This window comes from Suricata suricatta, chromosome X, assembly GCF_006229205.1.
Source record: "Suricata suricatta isolate VVHF042 chromosome X, meerkat_22Aug2017_6uvM2_HiC, whole genome shotgun sequence".
Lineage (NCBI taxonomy): Eukaryota > Metazoa > Chordata > Mammalia > Carnivora > Herpestidae > Suricata > Suricata suricatta.
Genome location: NC_043717.1, coordinates 73239465 through 73262204, shown reverse-complemented (window position 1 = coordinate 73262204; position 22740 = coordinate 73239465). Strand labels below are relative to the sequence as shown.

The 22740-nt window shown below is 39.3% G+C and overlaps 1 protein-coding gene across 1 annotated transcript in view; it reads right to left on the bottom strand.

Moving 5' to 3' along the window:
• VSIG1 (V-set and immunoglobulin domain containing 1) overlaps positions 1–21864 on the bottom strand; it is a 33196-nt gene extending 11332 nt beyond the window's left edge. The window contains exons 1-2 of the mRNA XM_029930276.1: positions 21743–21864; positions 8358–8521 (exon numbers count right to left, since the gene is read on the bottom strand). Coding sequence (XP_029786136.1) covers positions 8358–8521; positions 21743–21791 — 213 coding nt within the window. The 5' untranslated portion in view covers positions 21792–21864. The remainder of the gene's footprint in view (positions 1–8357; positions 8522–21742) is intronic.
• Positions 21865–22740: the final 876 nt, after the last annotated feature.

The window sequence follows — 22740 nt, the reverse complement described above, 5'->3', positions numbered from 1 at the left end:
CTAAGATATTTTTAAAATTTGAAGAAACCAAGTCAGTATAGAGAATGACATTAAATAATTCTGCTGGTGGTGCACAATTAAGACAAAAAATTATAAAGACATAAAGGATTGAAGCTTGGGAATCATTGGGCTTAGGTGATCCCTAAGATTTCCTCATTATACCCTGTCTATGGACACACTTTGTTAGTTTCATACAAATGTGTGTTCAAGTGATTGTTTATTATTTAATAAACTGGTATTACCCTAGTCTAGTAGAACTAATTAATGTTTTCATAAAATGTACTCAAAGAACCTTACTCATTTAATTCCCTCTTCTAACGTTTTAGAAGTAACTGAAGCCCAGAGAGGTTAAAAAAAAAAAAAGACACACACAAAGTTAACAATGGGGAATGGTCTAGCGCCCAGTTCTTTTAATTCCTTGTCCAGTGCTATTTACCTTAATCAAATGAGGGAGGAAAGGCAATCAGCAAACCAAAAGATATTGTCAAGATAAATTCAGATATATTCCTATTCAAATAGAAAGCCAATATATATGTAAACTAAAGCAGAAAGATTCTGAGGGAAAATTCAAAGAGCATATTGAAGGAGAAAAGACTTGTTGCTCTCCCCCAGTTCTCTAATATCAACTAGCTTTTCTTCCTGCTACAAATGAGCCATTTATATTTCAATTTCTCCACTCACACCTACTGAAATCACAAACTTTTGCCCCAAAGGAGTCATGTAAGAGGTCCAGGAGCATGTTAAGCTCATGCTCATCAAAGGTCTATTACCTTCATCTGGTAAAAGAAAGCTGTCCAGCTTTCCATTTCACTAGCCAGCATTGGGCTTATTTACATTCTAATCAACAATTTGAGGGGTGCCTGGGTGGCTCAGTCAGTTAAGCCTCCGACTTCAGCTCAGGTCAGATCTCACATTCGTGGGTTCGAGCCCCGCATCAGGCTCTGTGCTGACAGCTAGCTCAGAGCCTGGAGCCTGCTTCTGGTTCTGTGTCTCCTTCTCTCTGCCCCTCACCCTCTCATGCTCTGTCTCTCTCCTTATCAAAAATAAATAAAACGTTGAAAAAAAACCAATTTGAGGTCTTGTGGACTTTTGCCTGAAACACATCTTTCAGTTCATCAAGGAAGAGTTTTTATACTGTAGACATCTAGCTGCTACCCCTGCTCCCAGGAAGACTGGGGGATGGGGGGTAAGTCAGCCTGTCTTATGCTGAGGCTTGGGCGACATCACAATGAGCTACAACATCAGCCCTGCCTACAGCCCTCAGTCAGTCCCAGAGGGTCTATGAGAATGACCTGGTTTCTGCAGAGAGCAGGGAGACACGAGAGCATGTTTTAGGCCAGGACTAGAACATTCAGAATGTTCCACTGTAAAATTGCAGTGTTGGTCATGAAGCAAGGTGAAATGAGCAAATAAGTCATGAGGCCCTGGACTTGTAACTTCATTATAAAAAGGATCTTCACCAACCGTTCTACTTGAGCTCCGTACACTGTAGTCTCATCTACCTTGCCCTTTCACAGATAATACTAAAAGGTGTCAGGGATAGGAATGGAGGTAAGGAGGGGTAACAACGAATTCCTAAAAGGAGAAGACCTTGGCCTGAGAAGGAAAGTACCCAGGGCTAGCCAGTAGCCAGACAAAGAGATGGAGGGACTTTCTGTTAGGGGAAGTCCATGCTGTCACATGTCCTTGTAAAGAAAAAAAAAAAAGTGTTTTCCTGAAACTGCTTATCTAATCACACAGGAAGTACTGAAACCTGGTTCCATTTTCCACAAAAGAATAACTCATTTAAAAAATCAAAGCTGAACAATGGCCAAGACCTAGCCCATGATCCTGTGAGGCTTGTACCTTTTCAAAGAAATTACACTGTCAATTTAGAGATCAAAGCTCTTGAGGTCCAGGAAAAGCCATGAATGTTCAACAGGCCATATCCTTTGGGAGGTAGGGGAGATCCAATCTGCTTAAAGAAAACCAAACCTATCCAAGTATTCCCTTAAGTGGTACTTGTTAGTTTTTTGCCACTTGTCCTTCATGGATGCCCTACTTTCCCCTCAAGGTCCTCTCTGTTCCTCGTGAAGTTAGAGGCTGAGAAGGAGACACATGAGTTATAAGACCCCCTTATAGAGCACTTCGTTTATGGTTTCTAGAGTTGATGACCCTTCAGGAGCCAGATGGATATTGGAGATATGGGAAATAGCTGGGAAGGGATGCTGGATAGTGGTAAGATCATAGAAGAGAGTGGGGAATGCGGTGAACTGGAGAGCCAATACAAACACGGCTTTCAAACCATGGAGCAACACACACAATAGCCGGCTGGTCAAGAACATGCATCCACTAGCCAAACTGGGTCCTAAAGGACTCTAATTTGCAAACTCTGATTCATCTTCTTCTATAACAGAAAAGGATAATGGAGGCTCCAAGAGAGAAAGTGATTTTTCCAAGATCACCCAATTTGTGACCAGACCTGGAATCTAGACCTTCTTCCTGACTCTCCCTGAATATATGAAAATGGCATTCATAGTCCTGCCTTAGGCGAGGAAGATGATTCCTAGGTTATCTTTCCCTTTTGGGACCATTCCATCCCCTACTTCAGCCCGACCCTTTTCCTGCCAATTGCTGCTATTCATTGGCATGATGCTTCCCATGCCGAGTGGTCTCGCCACCTGATGCCTTCGACATCTGCCAGCTGCAATCACAGCCTTTCCCCTCCTACTGTGCCAAGTTCCTATTCACAGAACACCATGCAGCTGGGAGCCAGATTTGTCCAACAAGATTTTTTCCCCCTCAGCTTTGTGGTATTGTTCTCTAACTAGAGGCTGGAGTATAAACAAGAAGGGTTGAAAGAATTCAGTCTGCTTTCTGTTTGAGTTTGAGTTAGAATTCATAAATGCATTTAGCCTCCAGAGCTGCTTTTGTGGGCTCCTTTTGGAAATGTGGAGGGTGTGGAAGTCCACAGCAACCACCCATTCTTTCCCTTCAGCTTCTTGTTTTCTGCCCTATTCATAAAGGGTCTAGCCTTGGGAAGGGAAAAGTATGGAGTGGTAATGGTCTCAAGCCCAGCACTTTTTCTGGACTGTTCTAGTGGACAGGTTGTGCATGGGAGGGAAAGAACACCAAAAGAAAGACATCCCTGCCTTCAAACTACTCCTTTCCCAGCCTGCTAGTTGCCCAAGATCCCACCATTTGAATGGCTTCTTTTGGGTGAAGGTGCAGAAAGTCTATGCTTACAGGGTCTTTTTGGAAGACAATAAAATTAAATATCAGTAGGGGTGCTTGGGTGGCTCAGCTGGTTAAGCGTCCAACTTCAGCTCAGGTCATGATCTCACAGTTGATGGGTTTGAGCCCAGCATCTGGCTCTCTGCTGACAGTGCAGAGCCTGGAGCCTGCTATGAGTTTTGTGTCTCCCTCTCTCTCTAACCCTCTCTGCTGCTCATGCTCTGTCTCTATCTCTCAAAAATAAATAAACATTAAAGATTTTTTAAATAAAAAATAATAAAATATCACTGGTGTCTAACACCTTAGCATTAAATTAATTTATCTGATTCAGGAAGAATATGCAACTGAGGTAATGGGATACAGAATAGATAAACTTTGATGGGAGGGTATGGTGGGAGGGGAAGAACCTGGAGTGTTTCTCAATGGGAGTGACACTTGGTATTTTGGGGAAACAATTCTTTCTCATGTGGGTTTATCCTACATACAGCAAGATATTCAGCATCTTTAGCTGCCTACTAGCCTACTAACACCTACTAACTGCCAGCAGTGACTCTCATTTGTAACAATTAAACCTACAACCTGTCATTTTCAAGTGCATGTGAGGAAATGATCCACCCCTACCCTGCCAACATTTAAGAAGCATTTGATAGAATGCTGTCTGTAAAAGAGAGGCCAAGTGGGAAGAATCTGAACATCCACAGAATAGGAAGACATTAGGTTCTGGAAGGAAGTTGTCCACATTAAATGTGCTGGGGAAATGAAAATGGCAAAGGGTTCCATCCACTATGGATATTCTAGAAGAAGAAGTACTGTCTGTGAGACCCCTCCTAAGTAGGATCAATGCCTGTTCTGTTCATGGGCAGGTGAGATCGCTTTAATTTTACCAGTTAGTGTCTGGGTGGAAGAGGAGGAAAATTAGTGTGATTAGAGGGGCACAAAACCACCCCAAACTTCCATGCTAGTCTGCCTGTTCCAGGGCCTAGTCTTCAACTGAGTGTCATTGATGAGGGATTGATCATCTAAAGCTGTGCATGTCTTCTGAAAAAAGGTAGTCTCTAAGATAAGGGCCATGCTAATAAATATCTTGACCCTCCTGGTCAGAAGACTTATGGGATACCTCTGCATTCCCCGTTCAGCAAAGGAACGTTTTGGAGGGGATAATCAGAAAGAAATAACACCCTCCCCTAAGTATTGAGAATCTCTAGATCTTGGAGTCAACTGCTCCTTTAACACAATGATATTGGAGTAGGAGAAAAATATGAGCCTATGAAAAGATTTGGCCACTTCCCTTCTCAGCAGTAAGTCCCTGAGCCTTTTGGAGGAGGCTGAAAAGAATTCCAGACATGGGCATGAGAATGAAAACTCAAGAGTGTCCCAGTTTTGCCAGGGGCTTGCGCTGATCTGGACTGTTACCACACTTGGACCGTATCATCCCACTCCTAAAGGCTGGTGTCATTGCCCTACATACTCCAAACAATGAAGGGGTCTGGTAGTACACCAATAGGTGTTCTTACCTGAGAGGTCCAGCTACATCTTCCCCGAGCGTCTCTTGCATGCGCCATATTTAGACACTGACTGACTGCCTTTTCCTCCATACCCTCAGTATTGAGGCACGGGCTGTGCTGTGTTTGAGCAGAAATGGGTGGATCTGAGAGCTGAATGCTACATGGTAAATTGCCACATCAACCCAGGAGTTGAATTGAATCACTCAGTGATCAGTCTGGCAACATCTTACTCCCATAAATCATAGAATTGTCTAATAGCACAGCTGTCTCTTTTTACCATCCCCCAAATGTTCACTAGCCATCCCTAGACTAATAAACAACATGGTCTACAGAATTCTGGATGCATGGACATACTCAGAGGAAATGAATTTGAAATAGAGGCCAAATCCCATTTTGAAAAATACTGTCTCAACTGAAGATGTCTACAGCTTCATTGTTGACCAGGCTCTCTGTTCAACAATAGAAGCAGGCTAAAGCCTGACCCCTCTCTTTAGCCCCCGGGATGGAGCAGTCAGTGGAACAGGAAACCAATACTGGGCCAGGTTTCCCCCAAGAGCTCAGTCCCAGGTGTTAAGTGATACTAAATGTCTCTTGTAGGGCTGGATTCCCTAGTGCCCATGACGCAGGGGGCATGGATGGGATGGGGATTTTGCAAAATTACCATTTTGTAAGTAATGATACTACTAAGTCATTGAATTTCACTTTGAATTGAATTCATTGAATTACACATTCAATTACTACACATTCACTGAATGGCTACTACGTGGAAGGCTTCTCAGTGCTTTACAAGCATCATTTCATTTAATCTTCACAGTAAACCTATCAGGTGGGTAAGTAGCCCCATTACACAGATGGGAAAACGGACCCCCTGAAAGGTCAAGTGAATTATCTAAGGTCACCCAGCCATCAAGTAAGTAGCAAAGCAAGGAGTAGAACCAACATCCATCAGGAGGTTTCCACTGGTGCTCCAAAACTACTCATGTGGAAAAGTGGAGAGAAGCACATGCCTGCAGGGGATGGGGAAAGAGGGGAGGGACTCCAGTTCTCTAGAAGTCGACACCCAAGGATGGTTGAAATGGGGATCTCGCTGGGGTAAGCTGAAGCAAGATGGAAGAAAAAGAAAGAAGAGAAACCTTGACCTTATAGAGGAAATTTTTTCACTGTCTTTAAGCCAAGAGTTAGACCTACTCTACCCTGTCATCTATGCAAGTGAGGCACAGGCATAGCACAGGTCTCATGCACTTGGAGAGGCATCCAAGGTGTTTTAAGATTAATGGGGCACCTGAGTGACTCAGTTGGTTGAGCGTCTGACTTCAGCTCAGGTCATGATCTCTCACAGTCCATGAGTTCGATCCCACCATCAGGCTCTGTGCTGACAGCTCAGAGCCTGGATCCTCCTTCAGATTCTGTGTCCTCCTCTCTCTCTGCCCCCTCCCTGCTCACAGTCTCTCTCTCGCCCTCTTTCTCTCTCTCTCTCTCTCTCTCTCTCTCTCTCTCCCTCTCCCTCTCTCTCTCTCTGTCAAAATAAATAAACATTAAAAAAATTAATGTTTTAAGATCAAGAAGCATGTTCTCACTGAGTCAGTGGCTCAGTGCAGAGGATCTCCTTTGATTTGGACCTCCCAAAAAACTAGAAACCTTAAGTTCCTTGCCTTACCTGTACCTGCTATCTTGAAGAATGAGGCAAATGGCAAGAAATCAGCTACTCAACAAACACGTTTTAATAGATTCTTTCCAAAGTGCCCCTAAGAGATGCCCTGAGCTCAAGCCATGCTCAGTTCAATCAGCTACACCTTCTGTGTATCTCCATGTCTACAAAAAACTCATTGCTGGTCACAAGATCCTCCTGCCCTGCATCTGTCTCCCAACCCACCACTACATAGTTCAACCAAGAGGTGGCCTTGTAAATTCCAGCATCAGAGGAGGCATAAAGAACAATTTGTATTTTTGACCTTAGATTGGCTTCAGCCTCACTTCCAGGCAGTTAAGGACATCTGGATTTGAGTACCAAGCATTAAAAAAAAAAAAAAAAAAAAAAATTAAAACACAGTTGCAAGGCCACTCTAAATTCGCCCCCTACTGGCAAAATGGGAAAGCCTTCATGCCTGCAGATAAAGAATGTATTGAAAAGACTATTCAGGAAACTGAATTTCCAAAAGGAAGAAAGTTCACGTGATTATTGCCATCCACAATCTGAGAGAGCAGCCTGCAAAGGAAAGGGAGGGTTTCTCAGTTGATTGCAATATGTGGGGTCTTGGGTCGAGGCATTTGGGTGACAAGAAGTGGCAAAATTACTGTTGTTGCTGCTGCTGCTGATTAAGGTGATAAAGCTCTTTACAAGGGAGAAAACTTACAGGCCTTTATATTTTTTCCAAGCATTTCCACATTGTGTTAGCGGATTCCCCATGAGATTGCAGGACAGTGTTAGTGCTCCACCGCATTTTGAAGAGAGGCACAGAGTGATTCAGACACTTGTCTGAAGTAACCAGTACTGAGCAAAAATGTTGAAAGTTGATTGGAGAGTGGCATGAATGAAATCACCTCTTGAGCTGGGATAAAATTCTTCAGGCCCTCTGGTGAAGAAACAACTAGTGCTTCCACAGGAGCAGATATGGCTGAAGTGACACGGGTCAAAGTGTGGCTCCTCTGAACTAGCACCCTCCTTCTTCTCTACCTCTGCCCTTAAACCTCCCTTAGCCCACTCAACTTGCCCTCCATTTTTCTACTAATCAAAATCCTTCAAGGCCCAATTCAACTACATCCAACTATTCCAAACCATACTCATTTCTTTCTTTTCTGAAATCCTTGTTTTGGACTATACATACTTTTGAAAATCTGATGAAAGTTATAGGCCTTTTCTCTCAAGGGATATGCATTGGCAGACGTGTTGCACACTCATGCAGATTGCTACACGTGCTCTCTCGTTTTCTCTCTCTCACACACACACACACACACACACTTTTGAGTAGATAATTTTAGTCCTTGGGTTAATTTAAAAAGGAATTATCCTTAAGGCCAGATGAATAAAACCTGAGACTAGGCAGCTTACAGATAGAATGATTATTTTTTGACTTTCATGCATCCTCTTCTAGCAACCTCTTAGCCCAGACCCTAGCCTATCCTGTATTCTCTAGCTTCCTGTTGGATTACCCAGGGTAATCTCTACCTTGGCCCTTGTCTGCCCATCTGGGAGTATCATCCCATCAGGACTCAGTCAGACACAATGACTTAGCTCACTTGACAGGCAGATCCCAGATACTACATTTAGCAGAGCTCTGTAGATCAGGAAGGATATGTATTTGAACTGGGGTCTTCTAGAAATAATAGAGAGATTATTTGAGGGGAGGGAAAACCCTTTCATAAGTGCTGCTCATTTCATCTATGAGAAGAACCATTCTTATCTACTCTAGAAAACAATGTTGACCTACTCAGATTTGAGATAACAGGCTATAACTGAATATAAAAAGAGGACAAAGGCCAAGTCACATAGATGATAGTCTTCCCTAAACAGCTGTCTTCAAACTCTTTGTATCTGAGGTTCTGCCACGGTTGTCACTGGCTTACCACTCCTTCACATAGTGATTCCAACAGTTTAAGTCAGAACTACCACAGGAGTATAGTCGAGGGAAAAATCCTTACGGAAGTTGGTGGTAAGTCCTTCTTATGAAAGAATGACCACTGGATGGAAAGCTTGTCACGGGAGACCACAGTGCTGGTGTAGGTGCAGACAAGTGTGACATCAGATCCAACAGTCACATTCACGATGCTGTCTGGGATGGTCACCTGCACCGTACTACCTTGACCTGAAAAGACAATCATCAAAAAGAAAATACTCATATTTTGATGACACTCTTTCATTACAAAGCACTTTCAAAGACATGTTTTTTGAGAAATCCAAGGGAAGGAGAAGGTATGATGGGCTATATGGGAAAACCGAGCAAGCAATGGGCCTTGGGGGTCTAACAAATATCAGTGGGACAATACTCAAATCCTATGTGGTGGTGAGGTAATAACACCAAACTGGGAATTTCTTCTGTATAAGGATGGCCTTACACACAGTTTCTTAAACTGTAGTCCAGGGACCCAAAAAGATTCATAAGTATGGAGAATAACACATCCAGTTTGACCAGGACTAACATATTTCTTGGATGTGGAACTTTTTAGTTTTAAAATCAAGTAAGTCTCAGGCATACCATACTAGTTTTGCTAGGACTTTCAGTACTTAAACCAGGAAAATCCCAGGAAAACTAGGATGATTTGGTCACCCTACCCCAAGACCATTTTGAGAGGTTTCAAGATCAAAATGATATTCATAATAATGCCAAGATGTTATTTGTCATTTTCACTCTCATCCTTTCATGAATGTACAGTGGAGTGTTCCACTAGCTACATGGCAGGTGACGTCATTGCTTTGGCACCTAATGAAATGTGTGCTTGTGGAATTTTGTTTCAGTAATTTTTAGTTTTCATTTCTAATTCAGTGAATATAGATGGCAATAAGTGACACAGCAAAAACTCTTTGGGAGCCCTCAATAATTTTTCATTGAAAATTTTATTGAGATAATGGTAGATTCATTCACATGCGGTTCTAAAAAATCACACAGTTATTCCATGTACAATTTACCCAGCCTCCCACAATGGTATTTTTTAAAACTATACTATAATATCACAATTAGGACACTGGCATTGAGACAACCCACTGATCTTATTGTATTGCACTAGTTCTACTTGTACTCATGTGTGTGTGTGTATGCATTTAATGTTATACAATTTCATCACATGGGTACTTTTATGTATCTACCATCGTAATGAATATACTGAACAGTTTCATCACTATGAAGATCCCTGATATTGCCCTTTTATAATCACCCTCACCTCCCTCTTGCACCACATCCCTGATTCTAAGCATTGGTAACCACTAATAATATGTCTTCCATTTCTAAAATTTTGTCATTTCACAACTGTTATATATAGATGGAAGCACGGTAACCTTTTGGGATGGCCTTTTTTTTCATTCAACATAATTACCTAGCAGTGAACCCAAGTTGTTGTGTGTATCTGTAATTAATTACCTTTAATTGATTAGCAGCATTCAATTTGTTGAAAAATTCACCCATTTAGGAACATCTGGGTTGTTTCCAAGTGTGGGGTATTGAATAAAATGCCAATGAACATTCATGTACAGATTTTTGTGTGAACATTTCCATTTCCATGGGCTAAATTCTGAAGAGTGCAGTTGCTGGGTCAGATGGTAGTTACATGTTTAGCATTTTATTAAAAACTAAAACTAAAATGAGCCACATTGTTTTCCAGAGTGGCTATCCCAATATACATTTCCACCAATAATGTGTGAGTGGTCCAGTCTCTCCACATCCTCCTCAGCCTTTGGTGTTGTCACTGTTTTCTACTTCAGCCATTATATAAGTGTGTAGTAATATATCACTGTAATTTGAATTTGCATTTCCATAATGCAAATTAATGATGCTAAACAACTTTTTATGTGATAATTTACCATTTGTATATCTTCTTCATTGAAAGGTCTATTCACATCTTTAATCCATTTTCTAACTGGATTGTTTAATTTTCAACTGTTGAATTTTGAGTCTCCATATAATCTAGATTCCAATTGAGACAGTTTTATTTCTTCCTTTCCAATTTATAGGGTTTTTATTTCTTTTTATGACCTTATTGCAGTTGCTATAACTTTCAGTACTTTACATGTGCAATTTGTACATAACGCAATACAAAATATGTTATTTGTAGATGCTTTTTATCAAGTTGAGGTAATTCTCCTCTGCCATGGGTTGAATTGTATTCCACTGAAAATATGTACAAGTTCTAATTCCAGGTTTCTGTGACTGTGACCTTATTTGAAAATAGAATCTTTGCACTGTAATTAAGTTAAGGATCTGGGGACAAGATGATTCTGGATTTAGAGTGGGCCTTAAATCCAATGACTATTATCCCCATAAGAAAAAAGAGGGAGATTTCACACTGATACACAAAAAGAAAGGCCATATGAAGATAAAATCAGAATTTGGAGCATTGTAGGGGGTCCTACGTGGCTCAGATGGTTGGGCATCTGACTTTGGCTCAGGTCGTGATCTCACCGCTTTTGAGTTCAAGCCCTGAGTGGGCTCTGTGCTGACAGAGCCTGGCGCATGCCTCTAATTGTGTCTCTCCTTCTCTCTCTGCCCCATTCCTGCTCAAGCTCTGTCTCGTTCTCTCAAAAATAAATAAATGTTAAAAAGTTAAGAAAAAAGAAATTGGAGCATTGTATATACAAACAAAGGAACCCCAAGAAGTTCTACCAGTCAAGTAGCAGAATGGCATGGCACTGATTCTCTTTCAGAGCTTCTAGAAAGAACCAATATTGCCAAAGCTTTATCTTCAGACTTTGGACCTCCAGAACTCTGAGAGAATAAATTTCTCCTTTAAAAAAAAAATTTTAATGTTTATTTATTTTTGAGAGAGAGAGAGAAAGACAGACTGTCTGTCTATAGTGTATGTATTATCTTCGTCTGGTTTTGGTATCAGAGTAATGTTAGGCTCATAAAATGAGTTGGAAGTGTTTAGGAAGAGATTGTGTAAAATTCTTGTTAATTATCTTTTAAATGATTGGTATAATTATCCAGTAAGAGTATCTAGGCCTGGATATTTCTTTTTCAGCATCTTTTTAGATGATGAATTCGATTTATTTAAGGGTTATAAGCATATTCAGATTATCCATTTTATATTGGGTGAGTTTTAGTGGTTTGCCATTTGGGGGGAATTGGTACATTTCTTCTAAGTTGTCAAATACATGAATGTAAATCTGTTGGTTGTAGCTCATTATTATATTTTTAATGACAACGGGATCAGTCGTGATATCCCATATTTCATTTCTGATATTGGCAATTTATGTCTTATCTCTTTTTATTTGTACCAGTTTTGCTAGAGGTTTGTCAATATTATTTATCAATTTTGTTTTCAAAGAACCAGATTTTATTTTATCTAATAGTTTTCCTATCTCAATTTCAGTGATGTCAGCTCTTTATTATTTCCTTTTTTTCTGTTTGTTCTGGACTTATTTTACTCTTCTTCCAGTTCCTTGATGTAGAAACTCCAACTATTGACTTGACACTTTTCTTAATTTCAAATGGAAACATTTAGTGTTATAATTTTGTCTCTCAGCACTGCTTTAGTTGCATGTTACATATTTCCATATGTTATATTTTCATTTTAATTTAGTTCTATCTATATTCTGTAAGTTTCCTTTGAGATTTCCTTTTTGGTCCCTAGATCATTTAGAAGTGTGTAGTATAATTCTCAAGTGTTTAGAGACATTCTTGACTTTCTGTTCTTGATTTCTAGTTTGATTCCATTGTGCTCAGAGAACAGACTCTGCATGATTTCAATTCTTTTACATTTGTGGAGATTTGTTTTATGGCCAAGCAGATATTCTATCTTGGTAATATTCTGCTGGTGCTTCATTCTGCTATTGTTGGGTGGTCTTTTATGCAAAAAATGAATACTCACCAAGGTAGACTACATTAGGGGCCTTAAAACACATCTTAACACATTTAAAAGAAGAGAAATCACACAATGTCTGCTCCCAGACCACAATGGAATTAAAGTAGAAATAAATTAACAAAATGATTACTGGAAAGTCCCAAAATACATGGGGATTAAAGAATACATTTTTTATGTTTTTAAACAACACATTTTTAAATAACACATGGGTCAAAGAAGAAAGTGCAAGAGAAATTTAAAAATATTTGTAACTAATGGAAATGAAAACAACTTATAAAAATTTGTAGTATGCAACAAAAGTAGTGCTTAGAGGGAGATTTTCAGCATTGAATGTGTATATTAGAAAACAAGAAAAGATTTAAAATCAGTCATGTAAGCTTGCACCCTAAGAAACTAGAAAAGGAAGAACAAATTGAATGTAAAGAGAAGAAAAGAAATAATGAAAATTAGAGTAAAAACCAATAAAATTGAAAACAGGAATTCAATACAGAAAACCAATGAAACCAACACTGGTTACTGGAAACGATAAATAAAATTGATAAGACTCTAATTTGGCTAACTAAGGAAAAAAGAGAACACAGATTACTAGTATCAGAAAGGAAAGAAGGTCATGACTATAGATACCATGGACATCAAAAGGATAATAAAAGAATATTAGAAATAACTCGCTGCCCACAAATTTGATAACCTAGATAAAATGGACCAATTCCTTGAAAGACACAACCTGCTAAAACTTACACAAGATGAAGTAGACAATTTTGGCACCCCTATGTCTACTCGGTATCTACAAAAGAAATTGAATCAATAATTAACCTTCCAAAACAAAAGCCCACGTGAGTTCATGTTGAATTCTACCAAACATTTAAGGAAGACATTTTACCAATTCTCTCCAGTCTCTTTCAGAAGATAGAACAGAGAGAATATTTCCTAACTCATCCTATGATCTCAACATCACTCCAATACTAAAACCAGGCAAAGACATTGCAAGAAAACTATAGACCAATATTTCTCATGAACATAGATATAAAAATCCTCAACAAAATACTAGTAAATCAACTCCAACAATGTAAAAAAAGAATTCCACACTAGGGCCAAGTGGGATTTATCTCAGGTATGCAAGACAGGCTCAAAATTTGAAAATGAATGAATGCAATCTATCACATCAACAGGTTTCTTAAAATCACATGATCATATCAGTATATGCAGAAAAAGTGTTTAACAAACTCCAACATCCATTTGTGATAAAAACTCTCTAGGCATATGTGGGAACTTCCTCAACTTGATAAAGAACATTTACAAAAAAACCTTCAGCTAACATCATCCTTAATGGTGAGAAACGAGAAGCTTTCCTAATAAGATCAGGAGCAAGACAAGGATGTTCCCTATCAAATCCAGAACACTGGCAGCACCAAACGCTGGTGAAGATGTGAAGCAACAGGAACTCTCATTCATTGCTGGTGGGAACGCAAACTAGTACAGGCACTTTGGAAGACAAGTTTGGTGTTTTTTGTTTTTTGTTTTTTTTAACAAAGCTAAACATAATCCTACCATACTATCCAGCAATTCTGCTTCTTGGTATTTACCCCCCAAAAGTTGAAAATGTATACTCATGAAAAATCTGCACATGAATTTTTTGTAGCAGACTTATGTATAATTGCCCAAACTTTGAAGCAACCAAGATGTCCTTCAGAAGGTGAATGGATCAACAAATTGTGGTGTATACAAACAATGGACTATTACTCAGTGCTAAAACGAAGAGCTATTAAGCAATGAAAAGATATGGAGGGACATTAAATGTTTATTACTAGATGAAAAAGCCAATCTGGAAGGTCTATATCCTACGTGACTTCAATTTTGATATTCTGGAAAAGGCAAAACTATGGAGACAATATAAAGACCATTGAATTCAAGGGGTGAGAAGGGAGGAAAGCATAAATGGGTGGAGCACAGAGGATTTTTAGGGCAGTGAATATATTCTGCATGACAATATAATAGTGCATATAAGTCATTATACATTTGTCCAAACCCACAGAAATGTTGTCTATTTTGTTAGGGAACTCCTATTTAAATATGTCATTTAGCAGACAGCCTTTTTTATTTTGTTTTATTTATCCTTTACACACCAGGTCATAGCCTACTTTTGTGGGCTGTGGTTCTAAATGTTAGTTTAATTTTCAGGATCTCGGCACTGTTGTTTTGGTCTTTGTGGCTTATTCACTGTCACTAGGGCTTCTGTTTATCCCTGATTCCATTGCCTGAGAGGGTTGAAGGGTTTCTCCAGGTCAGGCTGCTGGGTGTCTCTCAGTGGGGCATTGGTATGGTGGGACACTCCTACTGGCACCCCCGACTGCTCCCTTGTCTCTGGGGGCAGGGAGCGTCTCAGACACACACAAAGAGCCTTCCACAAGTGAACATTTGCTGTGATTTCATTCCTCTTGTCTGCTCTACCCTTCCACCTCAATATCTCTAGATGAAAGTGAGTTCTCCGGCCCAGTGCAGAAAGAGATTGCTTCCTTTGTCTACTATTGTTAGTGTGGATTCTGATGACTCACCCAGTGGTTTTGGGCTCACATGATGTCAGAGGGCCTCTCATTAGATCTTGTGGAAAATAACCCTCCCTGGGCTGCCCTCTGTTGCTAGGTTGGGATCGGAAAATGCCAGAACAGGTTACTTTTCTTCATTTGGGTAGAAAGACATAAAACACTTGTTACTCCTAGGGCCCCACACCACTTTGCTTTCTTCTTACTGTCTTTCAGAGTTCTCCCTTGGTTGTCTCTTGCATTATTTCCAAGGAGGGTTTATACTTGGGCTTAGCAGAAAGAAGCAAGAAGAAGCATGATCTATGCCCTTTTATCCAGAACAGAAATTTCCCTCAAGTTTTTTTTAATATAATTTATTATCAAATTGGCTAACATAGTGTGTACAGTATGCTCTTGGTTTTGGGGAGCCCTCAAGTTTTAAGAGTGTAAAAAGGTCCTCAGACCACAAAGTTTGAAAACTGTTGGCCTTCCAAAAGAGTGAGCTGCCCCTATGATTTGGAGGACCACCCAAGAGCACCCTACCCAAAAACCCAGCCTACCACCATACTTGAAATTCTCAGTACTATACAAGCATCTATCAAAGGGCTGTGATAAGGGACAATACTTTGGGGAATGCTATAGAGGCATTGGCTCATCTGATTAACTGCTTATTATCCATTGCAAAGTCAGAGAGTATAGAACTTCTCCAGGATGGAACATAAGACTGTCAGATAGGTATTAGAAGAAAAGGTCAAGTATAAGAGATGCTGTCTGTGCTGCAGGGCAACTAGAGTGAGAGTTCTAGCTGCTTGGAGGGTTACATACAAGGAGTTGCAGTAGAATGAAGATACAGCAATCATGGGAAGGAAGATCAGAGGAAAGAGTACAGAAAGCCAAATCCTGGCCCCCTTTCTAATTCTGCATACCCAAAGACTTCTTTCATTTTATTTTTTCTTAGTTAGTGACAGCCAAAAGGAATCAGGGAATTGACAAACATTTTGAAAAATTAGAAGAAAAAGCAAACCATTGTACTGAGACCCCTGGTTTTCTGTATTCAATAGGCAAGTTCTTGGCCACCTGGTCCAGCAGCTTCTCTGCCAGCGGTTGGCTGTTTAGAGGGCAACCGATACCATGATAAGTTGAGACAAGTGATTTAGGATAGACACAGTGCAGCACCTTCTAACTCTATGCAGTTTCTCTCTTCCCAGCGCTTTTGCCATGCTCTCTTGGTTCTGGTTATGCCTTTCCAAAAAACAAAATTTGCCTATAGAAAACAGCTACTCTTTCAAATGGAAACTATTGGGGAAGGCTAAGTAGCTCTCTCCTGCCCTCAAAGATCCCATCTCATTTCTTCTGGAAGTTAGACACATCTCTGGCTGTGCTTAAGTGATGACTTTCAAATGTCCTTAAAGTGTCCAAAATAAAAAGGACAACATGCGGATTTTATGGCCATTAAAGTTCCCAGGAACTTTCCCCCTCAAAGATTTTGCAGGTTTTATCTGGCCATCATTTTTGTCTTCTAGTTTGGGTTGCAATATCTGTTATGGGATTGGCTCATGGTGGGAGCTTATAACAAAGTAAGCACCTGGCCCTCCGCAAACCCTTTAATGGCTGCTCTCAGCATAAAGTGCTTGAAGACAGAGTAAGCATTAATTCTCACACAAGGTAAGCCATGGAAGAGGCCATGGTGCTTATTGACAAATACCTGTAGAGCCTATTTTGTATCATATATAACTAACTAGCCATTGGGGAAGCAATAATGAACAAGACCGACAATCTCTGCCTGTCTTATCAACACAGCGGGAAGTCATTTTGAGCACAGACCAAAATGAAGGCAAGTGAAAATCAAGGATTTGGGGACTATAAACACTATTTCAACATTTCCACACTTCTATTTTTAAAATAGAGGACATAGAAATGCCCAAAGCAGTTGAGATCTATAGAAGCTCAACAATATCACTTTGGAATAAGGATAGCAACCTCCAAATCTAGTGTGAGACAGTATTTTCTAAGACTTCTACACAGTGTCCTGTAAACAAGTAACAGTTGGCAAGACAATGCCTCCAGACCATTTTATTGCCGTAATTCCTGATCCTCAGCACCATAATCAATCTTTAAATTGTGAAGAAAAGATGGTGTTCAGAAATTGTCTATCTCTATGTACCCCAATGTTCATAGCAGCACTGTCAACAATAGCCAAATCATGGAAAGAGCCTAAATGTCCATCACCTGATGAATGGGTCAAGAAGATGTGGTTTATCTATACAATGGAATACTACATGGCAATGAGAAAGAATGAAATCTGGCCATTTGTAGCAACATGGATGGACCTCGAGGGTGTCATGTTAAGTGAAATAATTCAGGCGGAGAAGGATAGATACCATATGTTTTCACTCATATGTGGAACAGAAGAAACTTAACAGAGGACTGTGGGGGAGGGGAAGGGGAAAAACAGTTAAGGAGAGGGAGGGAAGCAAACCATGAGAGACTCTTAAATACTGAGAACAAACTGAGGGTTGATGGAGGGGAGAGGGGAAAATGGGTGATGGGCATGGAGGAGGGCACTTGTTGGGATGACCACTGAGTGTTATATGGAAACCAACTTGACAATAAATTATAATAAAATAAAATAGCTCATCCCAAATACAGTAATAACACATTTCAGAGCCAAAAGCTACATGTTTCCAGATGAATTCTTAAAAAATATGTCACATGAGCCTGGGTGGCTCAGTCAGTTGAGCATCCCACTCCTGATTTCTGCTCAGGTCATGATCCTAGGGTCTTGGGATGGAGCCCCAAGTCATGCTCCATGGATCCTTCTCAAGATTTTCTCTCTATCCCTCTGCCCCTCCCCCACTCATTCTCTCTCTCGTTTTCTCTCAAGAAAAAATTAAAAAATATATATGTACAAGATATGTCACATGATCCATTAGCATATATTTCTTAAACCATTGAGATCATTCTCTAGCCCGTCCAACAGAATTTCCTGTAAACCTAAAGTGATTCTGTGAGTGGCAGGTAAAAAAAAAAAAGTTTCCTCCCTTTGGATAAATTTACTCTACATTGGGAAATTACTTTAAAAGTGAAAAAGTCAGGGGAAAATCTCTATATTAACAAGACTGTGAATAAACAGCAACATGAAGATTAGTACCTGATTTAAACAAAACTCAGAACTGCAATCTCCCTCACTACCCTGGCTGGATTAAAAAGCAAAACAAGGGATGCCGACTCTTGATTTCTGCTCAGGTCGTGATTTCACAGTTGGTGAGTTCAAGCCCCATGTCAGGCTCTGCACTGACAGCACAGAGCCTGCTTGGGATTCTCTCTCTCTGATAATGAATAAACATTTTAAAAAAATAAATAAAAAGCCAAACAAGCAACACATGTGGTTGAAATGTGTGTGATGACTGTTAAAAATTACTGCTGATTACTAAAAGAAGCTCAACCAAAGGGTATGCTTTTTACTTAAATTAACCACTGTTTTTAAGAGATTTTTTGTAATGGCTCATGTTTTGGTAGTGATTTTTCACCCAGGTACTTAATGCCTACAATATGGCAGGTGCTTTGCTTATAGGGGAATTATTCTTTTAATATAGCAGAACAAAAATATTCCTCAAATAACCATATTTAACATGATGCATTTGAAGTGATTTAGTTTCCAGAAACTTTACATATATTTGCTTCATTTTTGATTTATCATATAGCCAAATGATCACTTACTTTGTGGATTTGACTGCGAAACCGAAGTTCAAGTATATTACTGCTTTAAAATGCATAGTACCGCCAGAAAATGAAAACATTAACATATCTTCTTAAAAGGTGACTAATATAGATTACAAGTATCTAAATATGAATATGAACTTTTTTCAGAAGACGTTTTTGATGAAAATGATTTTCCTGCAATAAAATTGAACCTGAGACTTCCTAAGAAGTCATCAGATAGATTTTTTTATCAAATCAATTTTATTAAAGTACAATTGACATATAACATTATACAGAAGGATTTTGATTAAAATTTGTCTTGCTTAGTTGTACAGAAAACTGATTTTAAATATGTAAGTGAAAATTATTTCTGAATGCTTAAGGCTTGAGACGGTAATTCCAGCCTTTACTGGCATATAATTCACATATAATAATGCGTAAGCGCAAGGTTTACAATGCGCTGATTTGATACACTTACATGTTATGAAATGATTACCAGCAGAGTGTTACCTAAAATCTCCACCACATCACATCATTATCATTTCTTTTTTGTGGTGAGAACATTTAAGATCTACTTTCTTAGCAAATTTCAAGTACATATCCAGTATTATTAACTAGAGTCACCATTCTGTACATTAGATCTCCAGAACTTACTTATCCTCTAACTGGAAGTTTGTTATCTTTGACAAACACCCCCCAGCTCCTAGTAGCCATCATTCTACTCTGTTTCTAGGAGTTTGGATTTTGAAGATTTCACTTATAAGTGATATCCTACAGTATTTGTCTTTCTCCATCTGACTTATTTCACTTAGCAGAATGCCTTCAAGGTCCACCCATGTTGTTCTAAATGGCAGCATTTCAGATGATTCATTCTTTCACCAAATGTTTACTATGAGCCCACTATGTGCTAGGTACCAAACTTGACACCAAAAAACAGGACATTCTTTCTGCCCAGGAAATAAATCTAAGTAGCACATCAAGTTGCACATTGATAAAAACATCATCAATCGTTTCACAGCCACATCTGGATCAACTGAGGGACACTACCAATGCCAGGTACAGATTACTGGAATCTTCCTCTCTCAGACCTCCATACATATGTAAGCAATAATATACCATATATATGGCATATATTATACCATATTTCCATTCCATCTGCTAGACTGACACCATCATATTTTGCTATGGGCCAGCTAGATTGTCTATGTATAGATATGAAGTGTAAACTATATACCAGCAAACCCAGTTATATAGTCATTTAGGAACAAAGGCTCTGAAGCATTTATTGGTCACTCTGACTGGGCCTTGTTCTAAAAGTCACAACCAAATAAAATCCTGATATCATCTATTTTTTAAACAATAGGAAATTGTATACAATGTATAAACCCAATTTTGTAATGTGATATATATACTTGTAAAGGAAAAAATGTATATATATAAGAAATCCACCCAAATCTTTGAGTGGTAGGATTGCTGGTGATTTTTATTTTCTTATTTATATGTTTTCATAGTTTCAACCTTTCCACAATGACCATACACTACATTTGTAATCAGTAAATTATATATATATGTGTGTGTATGTGTGTATATATATATGTGTATGTATATATATATATATATATATATATATATATATACACTAACTGATTATTAGTCAGTTAGCTAGTTAGTTACAGTAAAAACCATACTTGTAACTATTCCAAAACCGCTGTCTAGTGTAGGCCTGCATAACTCCTCACACAAGGAAATAGGTATTCACTTCATGTGTGATTTCAGGGCGCTGGTGCAGAAGACCCAGGGCCAACCAAATTAGCTAATGACTAGAACCTCTTTAAGAAGGAACAAAGACTTGGGACGCCTGAGTGCCTCAATCAGTTGAGGGTCTGACTTTGGCTCAGGTCATGATCTCACAGTTTGTGAGTTCAAGCCCCACATTGGGCTCTGTGCTTATAGCTAGCTCAGAGCTCGGAGTCTGTCTCTCCCTCTCTCCCTCTCTCTCTGTCCCTTCCCTGCTCTCACTCTCTCTCTGTCTCTCAAAAATAAATAAAGCATAAAAAATTTTTTTGAAAAAAGAAGGAACAAAGACTTGCACTGTCTACGGTTAAGGTTTAAAATAAATATTCCTGCAGGAGAGGGAAAATTATGACATGACATAGTCCCATTAGGATAGAAGCTGAGAAAGGTGGCCTGTTCCTGCTCTGAGTCCTGGTTAGATCACAGGATAGGTGCAATATTGCCTTCTGGTGATTCCACAGAACACATATGTTTAAACATTTACTAAGGGATATCTAGAGAAGTACTACTAACTACCATATAGTTTTGAAAAGTAGCACTTTTAATAATACAAACAGTATAATATTCTTTGTAGAAACCCCAGAAAATACGGAAACGCTGGGGAATACATAAAAATTATCTATAATCCCATCGGCCAGAGGTACTCACCATGAGCACTTTGGTATATAACCTTCTAGCAATTTCTTCTAGCCAAATGTGTGTATCTGCTCTTTTACTTAATATTTATCCTGGGCATTTTCTTATGTTATTAAATATGCTTAGTAAACCTCATCCTAATGACTGCCTAATACAGCAAATGGCTTAACAATATTAGCATGACTGTAAACAATATTATTGTATCTAGCTAACATCATAGAAACAGATATAAATGTATCTGATATTTGAAAAAATGAGCCACGAGATTTTCTGAATTAGCGATCTCTCCTGGGTCGAAACCAACATCAGGATTTTGACTCTAAAAATTATTTTGGTTTGCTCAGATCCTTAAAAACACCCATACCATGTACAACAACAAATCACTCAAAGATTTTGCAAAATACCGTCTTAGGCTTAGAAAACAGCAATGCCTAAAGAAATCTTAGAGAGAGAAGCACAGCAGGCCCTCCAAGCCAGGTTCTGCCTGTTGTAACAAAGCAAGTTGATCATGGTGAGTCCCTTTAAAGGAAACACTAAACTAAAACAGAAGAAAAAAAACTATCCTTAGTGCAAACTTCAGCTTCTGAGTAAATTAATCTGTTCGCCTTCCCAATTACCAAAAGGAAAGTTACTGTGATTTTGCTAAGAAAAATTTTTAATTCAGATGCTACATAAAACAATTACATTTACGACGTCCTATATTTGCTAAGCTAGAGTTCTGAAATTTGTTTTATTCTGCAAAACGAATGATAATTCCTCCGAAGTGCAAGAGGAGAACACTGACATAGAAATTCGCGATTTGATTTTAAAAGAAAACTCTGTTCCCAATCACCTTTGCTGGTTCGGAGAGCCTTCCCTTACCTGCAAGGCAGCTTAGGATCAGAAAGACCTTCCAAAATGCGAACACCATTGTGTCCAGGTTCCTTGAGCTCAGGAGAGGGCCGGTAGCTGGCGTGGACTAGGCTGAGTCTCAGACTGGCTTCTTCAATCACACCGAGGTTTGCCAGGCTTATCTGCCAGTATCACGAAGCAAACAGCTTCTTCGGGCTTACTTATTGGCTATACTCCTTTCTCACAGCAGATTTGTGTTTCTTTGAAACACTTTTCATGGGGCGTGTTTCCTTGATATATTTGCTACTGTGTTAATAATAAACCCATGTATTTAAATTCTTCAAGCTCTTTGCACACAGATTCTCTAAATTTTATTGTTTAAAATCAATCTTATTAAAAAGTTAAACTTGGGGGGGGCTATATAGTTGGAAGTGAGCCTATACAAATAAAAGCCAACAAGGTTAATTAATTTCAAATATTTCCAGAAAAGACTTACAGTATGGATCCACTAACCCCCTTTTACAAATTACGTTAGTAAATCGGTGCTCTGAGATTTTCTCAGGAGATGGGGCTCACAGGAAGGACGCAGGGGTTATGAAGCAAAAAGTGTTCATTTCTTGGGTGAACCGACTGTGGACACGTCACACCTGTTTTTGAAGACCTGGTGGTTCTCGCTACCTTGGCAGTGGAATGAATAGTATGCTTTCGCCTCCCTGGTTAGAAATATTGTAGCATTTACTCACCCTCCTAACTTTGCAAAATCAGGTGAATGAATAAACACTCTAAGACTTCCACTGGAGGGGAGCCTGGGTGGCTTGGGTGGTGAAGCCTCACACTCTAGATTTCTGCTCAGGTCACGACCTCACAGTTCAAGAGCACAAGCCCTGCACCAGGCTCTGTGCTGAATGTGCAGAGCTTGCTTGGGATTTTCTCATTCCTTCTCTCTCTGTCCCTTCCCCACTCATGCTCACTCTCTCAAAAAGAAATAAATAACCTTAAATAATAATAATAATAATAATAATAATGAT